Source organism: Leguminivora glycinivorella, chromosome 22 (genome assembly GCF_023078275.1).
Source record: "Leguminivora glycinivorella isolate SPB_JAAS2020 chromosome 22, LegGlyc_1.1, whole genome shotgun sequence".
NCBI classification, from domain to species: domain Eukaryota; kingdom Metazoa; phylum Arthropoda; class Insecta; order Lepidoptera; family Tortricidae; genus Leguminivora; species Leguminivora glycinivorella.
The window spans coordinates 106,619-122,566 of record NC_062992.1 but is presented as its reverse complement, the minus strand read 5'-3'; the positions used below and the strand labels follow the sequence as shown (position 1 = coordinate 122,566).

Genomic DNA, 15,948 nt, shown 5'->3' with positions numbered 1-15,948 from the left:
CAATGATTGATAAGTAAACCATACGTGGCTCATTAATTATAAAGTCTGTGACTGTGCAGTAAATTAATCAAGGTATATAAATATGTGCCGGAGAAATAACCTTTGGTGCGGTGTCTCGAAAGGGTAACCCTTTATAGAGCTTTACCAAATGAACGGGTCACCCAATCGTTAGAAAGGGTTATTCCATGAACGACTATTTCTTGAGCTTATTTAGCGCTTAGAAAATCGATGTATGGTTGAGATACAATAACATATTTCCTCCCGAAAACCAGTAATTCGATGTAATACGGCTGTAGCCTCACCACAAGTTTGACACAGAATATTTGCTTACGTCTTTCTATTATAATTGCAAAAATCTTGCTGGTAGGCTAGGTACTAATAAGTCAGAGTGAATGAGATATTGTGCGTTTTCGACGTCAAATGCTCACGTTCAATTTTATCGCAATATACGGGAATATTTCTGCGTATATTTTGATACGCAGAAACGTCTACAATCGATGCCACAATGAAAATTACTGCCTTGGGTGAGAATTGAACTCACGGCCATTGGATCGATACTCCAGCACTCTTCCTACTGCCTTTCCTTCGCGGACCATGGTTGAGGTCTTTTGTATAAAATCGTCCGAGCTTGACAGTGAAAGTCGCTTAATAATCTTATTATTTTATTAATACATTAGCCGTTCACTCCATTTTAGTCTTGTTCGCCAATGTAATGGTTCCGTCGGTGCCCACGCTGGCGCATATCTGGTGCTGCTTGGCGAGGTGCACGCGCAGCGTGTAGGGCTGCGTGAACGCGGCCTCGCATTCTGTACACTTGTACGGCCGCGCGCCTGTGTGCGTGTTCATGTGGAACTGTAGGCTACTGTTGCTCTGAAAACATAATGTCTACGTTAATCGAGATGTCTTAATTGCCAACTTCAATGGGATTTCCCCACAGTGACCTTGACACTGACAATTCTGTGCCTATTTCTGGGTTGATGATGATAAGTAACGTTGTTACTCAGCGACAATATTTCCTTGTTGAACAGGCAATGAACGGCGACGTGTCACTGTCGGCACACAGCCACAGTAATAAGCAAACCATCTGGATATAATTACAGCAAAATTAAAGAACATCTTACCAAAAACGCGCGGCCGCACCAATCGCACGGATGGTTCTTCGGTCGTTTTACATTATTGTGCATATCCAAATGCCGTCGAAGCGCCGTTTTCTTCGACAAATACTGAAATAGAAACAACTAGGTTATTTTCATGTAATATTCACCTCTAACGGTTTCTAAAATGTGAAGTTTACCTTGCTACAGATATGGCAGCGGAACTCGGTGATGCCAGCGTGAATGCTCTTCAGATGGCGCTTGAGATGGATCATCTTTGTTAAAACCTTGTCGCATTGCGGGCACGGGAACCTGCAACAAAAAACTTATGTAGCTCCTGGCTACGTAGCCAACGTGTAAATAATCGTTGATAATATTAATAAGGGCAGGGACCGGCTCGGTATCCCCTTGTGGGTTTTGACTTTCTAAGGCTATGTTTACTTAAGTTGTTGTTGACAAAACCAGTTTCTCTTACTTCAATACGTTAGGTAGCTGGGTTTTTACATACATACAATACATACAATCACGCCTGTATCCCATGAAGGGTTAGGCAGAGCACATGAAACTACTCAAGTTTCAGTGCCACTCTTGGCAAATAAAGGGTTTTTGTTTATGATAAACGATGCAGCGATTGCAGAATTTCTCTTCTTAGAAATAAATCATAATATTCCTTATTTATTTTTAAAGTGAAATACTGAATATTAGCACGTTGACAGCATGTATTTTTTACTTTGGAAGATTTTACTCGTTTGTTTAAGCGATATTTGTGATATGGTGTAACCCTTTGCTAAAGTCAAATAAAATAACCCAACAAACTTACGCATTTTTATGTTCGGTACTTTGTTATACCTCGTTTATTAGAATTAGAAATTTGGTAAACAAAGAAGCAGTCGTCGTCAATCTATCTTCTTAGGACAAATATTAGATTTTAACAATTTTAACCAAAACGAAAACATAATATTAGGTAAATATTAGTTATTTTTAGAGTTTTTCTATATGCACGCATCATTTGATCATTTGCTAGCAAAATTGGAGTGATTATTTATTTATTCGAGAAACTAACAGTCAGAGGACGACATGAAGGTTCTACGTTCTGTCTAATACTAAAAAAATGAGGTATAGGAATTTTCAACGTTTTTATAATTTCGTCGCATTTCATAAGTTCCGTTCCTCTCGTCTATCGATTTTGATAGATGTAAGCGCTAACCTCTTTTTAGGCAGCCCGGAGTGCTTGTTCCGGAAGTGCGCCTGGAAGCCTGCGATCCTGTTGAAGGTGCGGTCGCAGGCGGGGCAGTAGCGGCGCTCGTGCGGGACGTGCGCGGGAGGGCGGTGCACGAGCCGCACGTGCGCCGCCAGCGCGCGCCGGCCCGAGTGCGTGCTCGGGCAGTGCGGACACACGCGCGGTGTGGGCGGCAAGTGAGCTTCTCTGGAAAGTTTATTGAAAATATTCAATTTAATAAGGGATCATCCATAAATTACGTCACACGTTAAGGGGGAGGGAGGGGGTCGACGAAGTGTGACAATGTGTGACAAGGGGGAGGGAGGGGTCCTAAATTTCGTGACGTCACTTTCGTCAATTTCAAAATCTATCATAATCTAAGGGTTAAAACACGAACTATAAATTTTCTTTATGAAAAGCCAAAAGTAGGCCATTTAGAACATTCTTATGTCTTGGACAAAATTTGATTCGTCGTTTTTAGGGTTTTTTTTAAACTTCTCGGTGAAAACTCCAAAATTTCAGACTGAATCGATAAGCGTACTCTTGTTACTGTAGATAGTTGTTTTGGTTTTATTTCGTATTGTAAAATGTCTATCGTATACCATAAAATAAATTAGACATATCTGTGTCTAAAGAAAATTAAACTACAGTAATTTGAAAATTTAATAACATAAAAAAATTATTTGAGCGATTACTTAGGTGGAAAAAAAACTAAAATTTGTCTAAGCCTTGTATAGCTAAAATGTTGTAAATGGCCTAGAATATCACCTATTCTCGACTTTGCATCTGGTTATAAATATAAGATACCAATTGTTTTGTCGACCGATTCAGAATGTGGAATCTTGAGCGTTGCGGGGGTTTCAAGGCACCACGTAGGTTAAATAAATTTGTCACTCACACACCAACACGTGGAAAATATTGACTGCAAAACATCAAACAATGTAGTTTGATTCATATTTTTATCTTTAAACGTTTATTCTACCAGCCACAGCTAGTTGTGGACATCAAGTTAAAATTTCTATGAAATTACTTTGCACTCTTGTAGATAAAATGAAATTTGTCATTCATTTTTGAAGTATCAAGAGAGCCTTTACCCGTTGGTGGAGTGAAGAATAATTTAAGTACATAAATGGAAATAAGATTGATTAGCCGCTGTTTTCATTCAATAATTTCTACGTGTAAATTTGCAAAATATGTGACGTCACACTAGGGAGGGGGGAGTCTAACAAATGTGACCAGCTGTGACAAGGAGGAGGGGAGGGGTCAAAAATCACGATTTTTAGTGTGACGTAATTTATGGATGATCCCTAACAGCCGATAGTATTTTTTTATATAAGCGCTGGTAGCCTAGCAGAAGCGCTGGCAGCGGTGAGTACGTGCGACTTTTATTCCGGAGGTCGCGGGTTCGAACCCCGGCTCACACCGATGAGTTAAAAGTCATTTGATATAATATTGTGCGCTTTTCGGTGAAGGAAAACATCGTGAGGAAACCGGACTAATTCCAACAGTCTAGTTTACCCTTCGGGTAGGAAGGTCAGATGACAGTCGCTTTTGTCATAGATTAAATATAAGAAAATCATACCATCCCATACATTAAAATGCGACCGCCTAAGAACACGCATACACTACACCACACAAAGATGGCGCCGATAGATACAGTGGTGACAGGTGACAGTTGGATAACAGTAAGTGCATTTTCACATTATCCGATCCGATATTGGATGTAGGACCGATATACCATACATATAAGCCGCCATCTTTGATTTTTGCCTTTGAAATGCTTCTGACGTCCGATATCGGATCGAATAATGTGAAAATGCACTAAGTAAGTTGTTGCACACTCGATTCCCACACTATACAAGACGCAGTTGAATTACAGTCCATCTGTATCGACCCCTAAACTAAAGCTTGTAAAGTGGCTGTTCTTACTCGATGTGATACTCCATCCTTTGCTTCGATTTCTTGCGTATTTGACAAATGTCACAAATTAGTTGTTTGTGAACTTCGTTCCAATGTCTTCGGCAATCTTCTTTTTTCCTAAAATATATATTTTTTAATTATACTGATTAAGAAACCCTTTCCTTAAAAACGAACCTTTATCGAATAACCCTTTGAAGAGATAACCCGTTCATTTGACTAGGCTCTATAAAGGGGTTTAACTTTTCAGAAATAACACTGAAAAAAAAATATAACATCGCAACTAAATCAACAATATTAGACTCTGTTTCTTGAAAATGGGACAAGCGTTATAATTTTGGTACAATCGTTTCCTAACCCTTTGAAGATGTATTTCAAAGGGTTAGGCGCTTAGGAAAGGATATCCGCTTCCCTGTGTTATTTTATTAAGCGCTTTAAAAGCTAAAATGAAAACGTTTCAGTTAGCGACGAAATGGTAAGCAAAGTCTTACGAAAAGCCCCTCGAAGAGGAAGGGGTCAGTTTGTAGAACGTACCAAAAAGGCTTCCTGCTCCATTCACAGCTATTACACAAAAATCTATGAAAATGGAATTCGTTCATGTGCGCGAGTACATGCTCCCTCCGCATCAGCCGCGCGCACGCCGCGCAGCGCCACACGGACCTCGGCGGCTGCGCTAGCGGCGGGTTGAGGAACTCGGTTTTTTTAAAGTGTTCAGGATGCTAAAATAGGAGAAACTGTTTTATTGACAATCTTTGCTATTGCTTAAATCACAACAAAAGGTAATGTGATGGATAAACTAACTTTGCCATTAGGTACTTGGCATTGCTTACTACCAGGACTGGATCCATCCCTTCCCAGAAAAAGCTATTTAAGTGGCTCTTCCGTTTATAGAAAATTTAGCCATTCATTTGGCTTAGCTCTAACAACGATTAACCCTTTTGATTCGAGATACCACTTAAAATAATTGGTAATCCATTCTTAATAAAAAAAAAATTGTTATTATCAATAAGTACTTACAGTTTTTTTATGATTTCTTAATGCATGGCCTTTCAAATTTACTAGAAGCTGGAATGTCACCCCACATATACTACATTTATGGATTTTCAGTTTGTCAACAATTGCATCGTCTTTTTCGAGAGTAATCTTTAAATCTTGCTCATTCATTTCGATTTCCTGAAAATATGGCAAAACCTCTTCAATATATTTATATTTAGTGTTTATTTTTCTGATTTTCAAAGAGCACTTTCTTGTTTTTGTTTGCTTTTGTTTCTGTACATACAAATGATCTCCTTCTAATTTGATATTGGTATTTATTTCTGGCTGTTTTTCTTTCTTTGTGTGAGTTTCACTATGATGTAAATGACCTTTGGTATGTTCTTTATCTGAGTCCTCATCCTCTTTTATTTTTGCTTTTGTTTTATAATCAATATTTGAAGATTCCAGTGCTTTCATTTTAAAATTATTTTCACCATCTTTAATTGAGCTGTGTTTTACTATTTTTAATGAATGTTTTTGCGCTGTATTAACTTTAGTTCTATTTTGTGCAACCTTCTTTTTTATTGTAGGGGTTTTATTAACTCCTTTCTTTGGTTTCTTGTCTAAATTTGTTTGTTTCCTTATTGATAATCTATTTACAGCAAGATTTGGTACAATTTGGCTGATATAATTTTTAGTTTCAGTAATTTCTTGAGAGGAACTGTAACTATCATCAGTGTTAAAAAAACTGTCACTATCACTGTCACCACTGGGATGTTCAGATTTAATATTATTTTTAGAATCACATAGAACCACTTTAATAGTTTTTACGTCTACTATTTGACTTCTTGTATCTTGAGTTTTGTATTTTTTCATGCCAGAGCTTGGTGTTTCATAAATAATTGGTAATTCATTTGGTGTGCTCCCGTCAAACACGGCATCATATCCAAAGTTTCGATGGACAGAAAGAGAAGACAAGGTAGGTTTTGTTGGCTGAAATAGTAAATAAGTTTAGACACTTTTTACTTTTTGTGAACATACAAATGACATGCATGACAGGGAAGTAATTTAGGTCCGTTGCTCTTTATTATATACATCAACGATCTCCCTCGAGCAACCACCCCCGAGTGCATCTTATTTGCAGACGATACAACTGTGATGGTAAAAGGCGACGACATTGCGTCATATGAAGATAACATAAATAAGTTTTTAGCCGAAATATGCGAATGGACTAATAATAATAATCTAAATATTAACTTAAATAAGACACATTTTATACAATTTGAATCATACAATGCCCGAACACGAGAATTGAATATTAATTTTGATAATATAGAATTAGATAGTTGTGATGACATAAAATTTTTAGGTTTACATATAGACAAAAACCTTAACTGGAAAATTCAGGTAGATTATGTGTGTAAAAAGTTGGACAGTTTTGTGTTTGCCATAAAAAAGCTTAGGATGACTGTTTCAGCTGAAGCTGCTATCACGGCATATCATGGGTATGTGTCTTCAGTGTTGAACTATGGGCTTTTACTTTGGGGCAATTCCGTTGACGCAATTAGAGCTTTTATAAGACAAAAAAAGTGCATTCGTGCCATAGCCAATATATCGATTCCTGATAGCTGCATTCCATTCTTTAAAAATTTAAATATTTTACCACTACCATGCATGTACATAAAAAAAGCATGTCTGTTTGTCAAAAAACATCCCGAGCTCTTTAGATACAGATCCGAGGTATTCGCAGGTAACCAAAGAGCTCAATACAAGGGCCTTTTGTATCAACCTCCTTGTCATACTGCGATCTATCGCAAAAATGCGTATAATATGTGCATTGCTTTATATAATAACCTTCCTGATGATATGAGGCAAATGGATTATAATAAATTTTCGATAGTGCTGACCAAATGGCTAAATGACAATTGTTTTTATAGTATTAAGGAATTTATGGACTTTAAACTGTTACTGTGATTATAATGACTGGACATGTACTAATTTTATAATTATCTTGACTACATTTATTTTATTTTAATTTGCATTGTAATTTTATTGTGAATTTGTATTGATTGTAATTGTATTAATGTATGCTATGGAAATGCTATCGTGTTGATAATGTTTTCATGTTTTTATAATTTTTGCATGTCGTTCACCGACTGAATACTGTCACCTAATGTACCTCAACATCATGTACCATATGTTAATATTAAGTATTCTAGCAAATAAACTATTCTGATTCTGATTCTGATTCTGCATGTTTATGTTGGATTGAAAATTGCAGTAATTGAATCTAAGATAAATAATAAAGAACTTACTAAAAGTTGCAAGGAGTCTTGCAGAATTTTGCATGCTCTCTGCACCTGTGCGCGGAAACCTATTGTTCTCCGCAGCAGCGCCACACACTCCCAGCACAATGCTACATGCTGCTTAAGATCCAACTGAAATTCACATACACACACATTTACAACTAATTGAATTTTAAATACAACAACAAGTGTTCCCGTGTGGTGACGGGTTAAGAATTTCACCACCCCCTTTCTTCCCGTGGGTGTCGTAGAAGGCGACTGTGGGATATGGGGGAAATTGTGGCGTAGGCGAGAGGCTGGCAACCTGTCACTGCAATGTCACAGTTTCGTTTTCTTTCAACCCCTTATTTGCCAAGAGTGGCACTGAAACTTGAGAAGTTTCATGTGCTCTGCTTACCCCTTCATGGGATACAGGCGTGATTGTATGTATGTATGTATGTATGTATACCCATAGCTGGGCATTAACTCGTTAATCCGTTAATTAACGAAGTTAACATTTCGATTAACGGATTAACTTTTAAGTTAACTTTAAAAAACGTTAACGGATTCGTTAACTTCCGTTAATTTTCATAGAGTCCGTTAATCGTTAATCCAGCACCCCAAGCGGCTCGCTGCGCCGCCAAAACCACGTTCTTACTGCTACTGTAAAAGCCCGTAGTACGGAAAAACCTAGGTTTTATCGGTAAAAGCAGATCCGTCGGTTATAAACAGTCTAAAGACCAATTGGCGACTTTGGATCACTTATTCGAGATCTTCTAAATCTTATTAGGCGTGCTAGATCGATCACTAACCTGGGAATAGAGTGCAATCATCGGGCATGACAGACAAATCGCGCAACCAACGCATCGAGTTAGAGTCCGGCGCGGGCCTTAGATTACTCTACCAAGTTATCGTGGCCCACAGCATCGAGTTGTCATCTCAAATCTCAATCTGAAGTACCGACGCACCATGATCGCGACCGCATGAATGACCCAATAATTATCAATCCGAAGTAAAACCTAGGATTTAGCCAACCAACGGCGGTAAAAGCCCGAAGAGACCGTAAATTATTACATTTCGGTTTTTTACCGATTGGTGTCACAGGTTTTAATGGTTTTTGGTGGATACTTAGTAAATATAAATACATAATACCTACAGTGGCGTCCTATTTTTATGACGTGTTAACGGATTATCGATTACATTTAACTTCCGTTAAATCTTCCGAAATGTATCGCTTTAACGATTAACGAAGTTAAGTTTTTAATTAACGGATTAACGATTATCGAAGTTAACTATTTGATTAACGGTGCCCAGCTATGTACATACCTCCTCTCATGTATATGTATACTATGTATACAAATCTCTATAATTTATGTCTGAGACACTATAAAATTCTATAGCCATGGGACTGAAATTACTGATTTGCAAGATGTGCAGATAGATAGCAAATGGGTTTTTAGGCCGAGAAAACTTATGACAAGATTATTATAATCACTAAATCATACCTAAGCGGTATGTTATTAGACTTATTAGCAGAGATCGGACAACTGAGCGTCATTCTAACAACATATGGTTCATTATTCCGAAAACGTCATACAAATGACGCACAACTGTCCGATCTCTGCTCATTAGAGACAACATGACTTACTTCATGCGTTTGTTCAGTCAATAATGGTAGAAACACGGCGGTGTCCACGGAAGACAGCCTTCTGTCCGAGCTGAGGCAGCCGCGGCATACCGCTGCGTCTCCCGGTTCCACTTTTATGTCACACATGATAATTATTTCCTTTTGTTTTGCAAATAAATATTAGATCACAGTCAAAATAATATTGTAGGAATGTAATAAGTTTGTTTACTTGACGTTCTGGATCCGTGTTCTGGTCTACATTATAAAAAAATACACAAATATTAACGCTTCAATAAATGTAGATAAAGATGCTTATATTCGAATATATCATTTGAAAATTATAATATTTATAATCAAGAATAATTATTGTATACAAAACTGACCGCATCCAGCATGAAGAATTTTCTCATTTGACATATTTCATTTCACTTCTCCATGGCATCCAGTCGTGAATTCATGTCAATTTGACAGTGACAGTTGAAACGCAGCATGCGTTCATAACATAGCATACAATACTAACACACAAAGGGCGACGGTGATTGTAGGGGATTATTTTACTTCGATATCTTTAAATTATATATGTGGACTGTATTCGATTAACTTTATAGCTTAACGACACGAACGACACGACAATAAATTAGGGAATTTAAGATAGGCTGGGTCAATTGTGGGAAGCACTCACCTTGTTCGGCTGTAGGCGACGATGCAGCAGTCGGCGGTGGCTGGCCAGGCTCCTCGAATCTCGGCTCGTCCAGACTTACCTTGAATCCGAGTTACCTTAACCAGCTCAGACATCAAAAAATGGAACAGGCGACGTGCTTCTTCAATCGATCAGCCTTCCACAAACTCACACACGATTTTTCACGAGTATATTATATTTCACTTTAATTTCGAAAAGGTTAGCGCGACATGCTCCTCGAGACGACATGGGAAAAGAGAAAGTGAATCGACGGTTATATTTTTTTTTACTTTTTTGCATAATGTTGCCAGGCGAAATTATTTTTAATATATTTTTAAAGCTACAATCCTTAACATTTTCCGCCCGCCAAAATGCAACGTATTTTCCACAAGTACTGTATGTTAAGGATAAGAAAAAAAGGAACAATATGGCTTGGGTTAATTCCCTAGTTTAAGTTTACATACGTTTAAATATGAAATTTAATCTAAATCTACGATAAAGTTAGTGCTTACAATGATACGATACGATAGTGAATTATTAGATAATTTAATTTTGTAGAGGCAGTGGACACAGTTTAACTACTGGGCGTTTAAGTTCGCCCGATTCTGTGCGGACCGTGACTACTCGACAGATCCCATCGCTCCCTGGATGGAGTTGTACCACCCGGCCAATCTTCCACTTCATGGGGCTACATTGCTCATTGACAATGAGCACGAGCGTCCCGACGATGATGTTTTTCTGGTCATCGAACCACTTGTGGCGTTGCTGCAAGGTGTGCAGGTATTCGACGTGCCACTTGCGCCAGAAATCTTGATGGATCTTTTGGAGCAATTTCCATCTCTGAAGTGGACCTAATTTTGCATCAACCATATTGCTTTCAGGTAATATGGTGAGCGGTTCCAAAGTAAGACGAGCCCGAAAACATTTCATGCAGGATGAAACAACAGAGTTTATAGCCCTTTTTGCCGATAGAACCCAGAATTCTTGGGCTAATAAGTTTTGCAATGTTTGCAATCCAGGGTGCATAAAACGGTAATGATAATCCTCTATGATCAGCGTGGTCAACCTATGATCGCGAGGCAATAGTAGTGGATGTTTCACATCGAACGACAGGTCTCCTTTAGAAAGGCGACCGCACACCCTTAGCAATTCACGGTCGTCCAGAAACGGCGCCAATTTCCGCATGGGTTTCGATAGGGAGTGAGTGGCTTTATCTTTCGATAAACAACGCAATTCCGAAGCAAAGGCTTGCTCCTGAACATGCTTTACTAGAAAAAGAAGAACCTTAGAAATTTCTTCTGGTGACAGATTCAAATCTGTATATCTCGAAGATGACATTTGTAAGTTGTGCATGAACCTAAAACAATAGGCAAGAATGCGCAATATGCGTTGTAGGGACGAAAATCGATTTAATATGTCATTGATCATAGACATATTAGACGCCGTGAGCAAACTATAAATCTTTTGCTCGTTCGAAGCGGCTTGATCTGGAAAGATCTCAGATTGTGGCCAAGATTCTTGAGGTTTGGAAAGCCAGGTAGGCCCCGCCCACCATAGCGTATGCTCGAAGTCAGCAGGTAACAAGCCGCGGGAGCCGCAGTCCGCAGGATTATCCAAACCAGAAACATGGTGCCACTTTTCAGGAGAAATATTCTCTTGTATGTGCGCAACCCTATTAGCTACAAAGGTTTTCCACTTGGATGAACACGAACGAATCCAAGTCAGCGCGACAGTCGAGTCTGACCAAGCATAGATGTCATCGAAAGTATGAACATCCTTTAAAGCATCTGTAAACGAGACGACTAAATCCGACAACAAAACAGCAGCTAGCAGCTCGCACCTCGGAATGGAACATTTACGAAGTGGAGCCACCTTGGTTTTAGCGCAACAAAGGCGCACGACAATAGTTCCGTCATTTTGAACGACACGACAATAAATGACAGCACAGTACCCCTTCTCCGAGGCGTCACAATACCCGTGAAGCTGCAACGATACGAAAGATTCAACCATTCTACGGGGAATGGATAACGAATTCATCTTCACCAATTGTGACTTAAATTTATGCCACTCTTGAGCGATGTCAGCATCAGCAGGAACCTCGTTGTCCCAATCGACACCAGAAACCCATAGGAGTTGAATTAAATATTTTGCGAAAAATACGACAGGCGACAATAGGCCCAGAGGGTCAAAAATACGGGCGATATCCGAAAGGATCGATCGCTTTGTACAACGACAATCATTCAAGGAGGTCTTGAATGTGAAGGTATCTTCCTTGGGAAGCCATGACAATCCGAGAATTTTTAGCGACAGATCATGAACGTTTTCAAAGTTGTGAAGTTGTTCCGAATATAGTTCTGAACCAGGTAAACCTTTTAGAAACTCGGGGTTATTTGATGTCCATTTGCGCAAATGAAGTTGCGCAGACGATAATATTTCCACCAACTGTTGGCGTAGCACTAACGCATCCTCAACAGAGTCTGCACCTGAGACAATGTCATCGACATATGCATCCCTAGCCAATACTGCAGCACCTTGGGGAGAGCGAGACGAAAACTCCTTTGCTAGCTTGGATATACACCAAAGCGCCTGATAGGGAGCACAGGACACGCCATAGGTCACTGTGAGCAAACGATAATCTTTCACAGGCTCATCAGATGATGGACGCCATAAAATGCGTTGATAGTCGCAGTCCTGTAAAGCGACAAGAAACTGCCGGTACATCTGCTTGATGTCCCCGGTAAACACTACTGCATGCCATCGAAAACGAACCAGCAAATCAAATATATTATTTTGCAATTTTGGGCCTGGCAGCAGCGCACTATTCAAAGACTGCCCCGAAGAGTCTCGGGCGCTAGCGTCAAAAACGCAACGCAGAGGCGTAGTGACGGAGTCTGGCCGCAAAATTCCATGGTGGGGTATGTAATAGAACTGACCCTCAGACGCCACTGGAGGACCAACCTCTTCCATGTGACCACAACTTAAGTAGTCGTCCATGAAATTGACATAAGCTGTCCGAAATTGAGGATTTAATTTAAATTTCCTCTCTAAATTTAAGAGACGCTTGAGAGCTATCTCACGAGAATTTGAAAACCTTGGTTTGTCCTGAGGGTCGACATAAGTTAATGGTACTACCATCCTTCCCTCGGGACTGCGACAATATGAATTTTCCATTTGGTTTTCACACGACAATTCCGATTTCGACAAAACGATATTTTTAGGCAGATCAAAGCCTTCCAACTCCCAGAAGCGTTTGATGCTGTTGTCTAATGAAAGACTCGACACGAGAAAACACCTCTCCGTATCACCTCCGGACCCCTTAGAACAACGAGAACGAGAAGTGTTAATGTCTCTAGGGCACTCACCCATCACCAACCAGCCAAACACCGTGCGGACGGCTATGGGCTCATCTGGGTTGCCCTTGACAACACCAGACTGTAATGCCGCAGCAAAAAGGTTGACACTAACCAACATGTCTATTGGTCCAGACTTATGAAAATATGGATCAGCGAGATCTAAATCCTTTAGATGCATCCAGGACGACACATTAAGTGGCTCCAGTGGCATATCAGGGCAGATCTTAGGAAGCACATACGCTTCAAACGAAAATGTGCAAGATGAGTCCCCATTTGCCGGGACTATCTCACAATCGACAATTCCAAAAGTGTCAGTTGACGCTAGACCGACACCATTCACCGATGGTGAGTTAACTTTAATTGGTATTCCTAGTTTTCGAGCGCACTCTAATGTAATAAAATTACATGCAGAAGCATTATCCAATAGCATACGAATTGGTACTAAATGGTTATATTTATTTTTTATCATTACAATAGCCGTCGAGAACAGGCTTGGTGCATTTGCATTATGGACAGTCAATGTCACTTGAGTTTGCCGAGTGGACGGTTCCAACTCCTTATCAAAGTGCAATAATGTATGGTGTCTATGTTTACAAACGCCACAAGACACCGAGGACTTGCAATTCTTAACTGAATGGGATGGCCTGCAACACATTATACAAAGTTTCTTTTCCTTCACTTGGGCGAACCTATCCATTGGCCGCAATTCCAAAAATTTTGGACAATGCTCAAATGTGTGCCCTGGTGCGGAGCACATAACACAGTCACTCACATTATTCACTGGAGGAACAAGAAATGAAGATTTAACTTTATTAAGCACTGGCTTGTTCGACACCGGTTTACTACTAACTGTTAACGACTTACCGAGACTGTTTTCTAATGCTTGGCTCCGCTTTTCGATAAACGACATTAATTCTTCATAACTAGGAATCTCCATGGTTGAATGAAGTTGAAGCTCAAAAGCTTCTTTTGTGCTAGCGTCCAATTTAGACCACAATGAATGGAATAGCATAAAATTCCTGTCGGGTAATTTATACTTTGACAAAATTTCAATATTTTCTTTAAAAGTTCGACAAATTCTCACTAATTCAGAAGGACTTTTAGATCTTGCCACCTCACAGTTTAATATTTTTTCATAAAACAGACTAGCAATTATTCTTTTTTTATCAAAATGCTCCTTAAGTGTGTTGTACGCGATCATGTAATTTTCGTCACACAATGGGTAATTTTTTATCAAATCGAAGGCATACCCGGTCACACTTGATAACAAATAGTGAAGCTTTTCAACTGCAGGTATACTTTTCCTATGAACTAGTGAGTCGAAAATCTGAATAAACGATACCCAATTTTCAATTTTAGAGTCAAAGGGAACTATAGTTATTTTAGGCAATTTAGCACTTGAAGTCGTATTTTCATTGGTCTTTAACACGGTGGGTCCTGTTTCCGATAAACGTATTTTTATAGATTTTACTATTTTTTCGAACTGCGCCGATATTTCCAGCTCGCTTTTACGGTCACCAGCTGCAGTCGCCGTCAATAAATCAACTTGAAAGGCGTGAAATTCCTCTTCCAGCCTGATCACGTCACTCAAACAATAACCTTTTAAGTCGCAACTGCTATGAATAAACTCCATCCGCACAAAGGCGTAATCCCGCCCTACACGGTTTTTATCAAAACTTTCCGTTGCCATGTTACTCTAGTAAACTATTTAATATAAATTTAATTTATGTAAGGAATCAATTGAGGTTATGTTTACTTTTCACTTTGACACAACAGCGATGACAGTTATGGTTGCGTTCAGAAATTCACTAAATCGAAACTCGAAACAAATTTTAGTCTATGCACAATATGAACACGCACCTTCTTAACTAATGGAAAAACGCCCAAGCCAAGTGTTTCTAATCTTACCCTCCAATGTTTTTATGATTTCACAACGAACAATTTAACTAATAATGAAAGGGTTTTAAATCGAAAATTAACCACGGTCACTTTACAATTATCCGGTCGAGGGAACAAAAAATGTAGGGGATTATTTTACTTCGATATCTTTAAATTATATATGTGGACTGTATTCGATTAACTTTATAGCTTAACGACACGAACGACACGACAATAAATTAGGGAATTTAAGATAGGCTGGGTCAATTGTGGGAAGCACTCACCTTGTTCGGCTGTAGGCGACGATGCAGCAGTCGGCGGTGGCTGGCCAGGCTCCTCGAATCTCGGCTCGTCCAGACTTACCTTGAATCCGAGTTACCTTAACCAGCTCAGACACCAAAAAATGGAACAGGCGACGTGCTTCTTCAATCGATCAGCCTTCCACAAACTCACACACGATTTTTCACGAGTATATTATATTTTACTTTAATTTCGAAAAGGTTAGCGCGACATGCTCCTCGAGACGACATGGGAAAAGAGAAAGTGAATCGACGGTTATATTTTTTTTTACTTTTTTGCATAATGTTGCCAGGCGAAATTATTTTTAATATATTTTTAAAGCTACAATCCTTAACAGTGATATTTTTATTATTTAGTGATATTAAGGGCTATATCTTTTTTGAACACCTACGAAAATCACTAATATCCTGTTTTATGTTTATTATGTTAATGAAGCGATTACGTGGTCTCAAATAGTTGGTGGTATTTTTTGTCGGAGTGGGAAATTGGGAATGTATTATATTATATTTACGCACGATGTGTGGGACTCGCCGTTTCTTTCCCTCCCCTAGCGAGAGGGGGAAACTTGGCCCTACCCACTCCGGCGTTTCATCCTTTTGCCGTTCGTGAGGGCGCGCTGGG

The 15,948-nt window shown here is 39.3% G+C and overlaps 2 protein-coding genes across 2 annotated transcripts; both read right to left on the bottom strand.

Moving 5' to 3' along the window:
• Positions 1–648: 648 nt before the first annotated feature.
• LOC125237975 (zinc finger protein 595-like) lies at positions 649–9,541 on the bottom strand. The gene is made up of 10 exons (XM_048145232.1): positions 9,501–9,541; positions 9,139–9,372; positions 7,521–7,643; positions 5,248–6,198; positions 4,765–4,949; positions 4,243–4,350; positions 2,302–2,520; positions 1,295–1,406; positions 1,122–1,223; positions 649–870 (listed from the first exon to the last, which is right to left on the bottom strand). Exons 2-10 carry the CDS (start codon positions 9,262–9,264, stop codon positions 682–684), a joined length of 2,115 nt encoding a protein of 704 aa, XP_048001189.1. The 5' UTR covers positions 9,265–9,372; positions 9,501–9,541; the 3' UTR covers positions 649–681.
• Positions 9,542–10,215: 674 nt separating this feature from the next.
• LOC125237948 lies at positions 10,216–15,637 on the bottom strand. Its single transcript, XM_048145192.1, has 2 exons — positions 12,094–15,637; positions 10,216–11,245 (listed from the first exon to the last, which is right to left on the bottom strand). The coding sequence occupies exons 1-2, from the start codon at positions 14,837–14,839 to the stop codon at positions 11,232–11,234; spliced, it is 2,760 nt and encodes a 919-aa protein (XP_048001149.1). The 5' UTR covers positions 14,840–15,637; the 3' UTR covers positions 10,216–11,231.
• Positions 15,638–15,948: the final 311 nt, after the last annotated feature.

Bases quoted from the DNA above. Each gene is read 5' to 3' on its own strand.
- LOC125237975 (XM_048145232.1), bottom strand. From the start codon at position 9,264: ATGTGTGACATAAAAGTGGAACCGGGAGACGCAGCGGTATGCCGCGGC. The intron at 6,199-7,520 runs GTAAGTTCTTTA...TTACTATTTCAG, and splicing joins AAGACTCCTTGCAACTTTTA to CCAACAAAACCTACCTTGTC. The intron at 4,351-4,764 runs GTACGTTCTACA...TATATATTTTAG, and splicing joins TGGAGCAGGAAGCCTTTTTG to GAAAAAAGAAGATTGCCGAA.
- LOC125237948 (XM_048145192.1), bottom strand. From the start codon at position 14,839: ATGGCAACGGAAAGTTTTGATAAAAACCGTGTAGGGCGGGATTACGCC.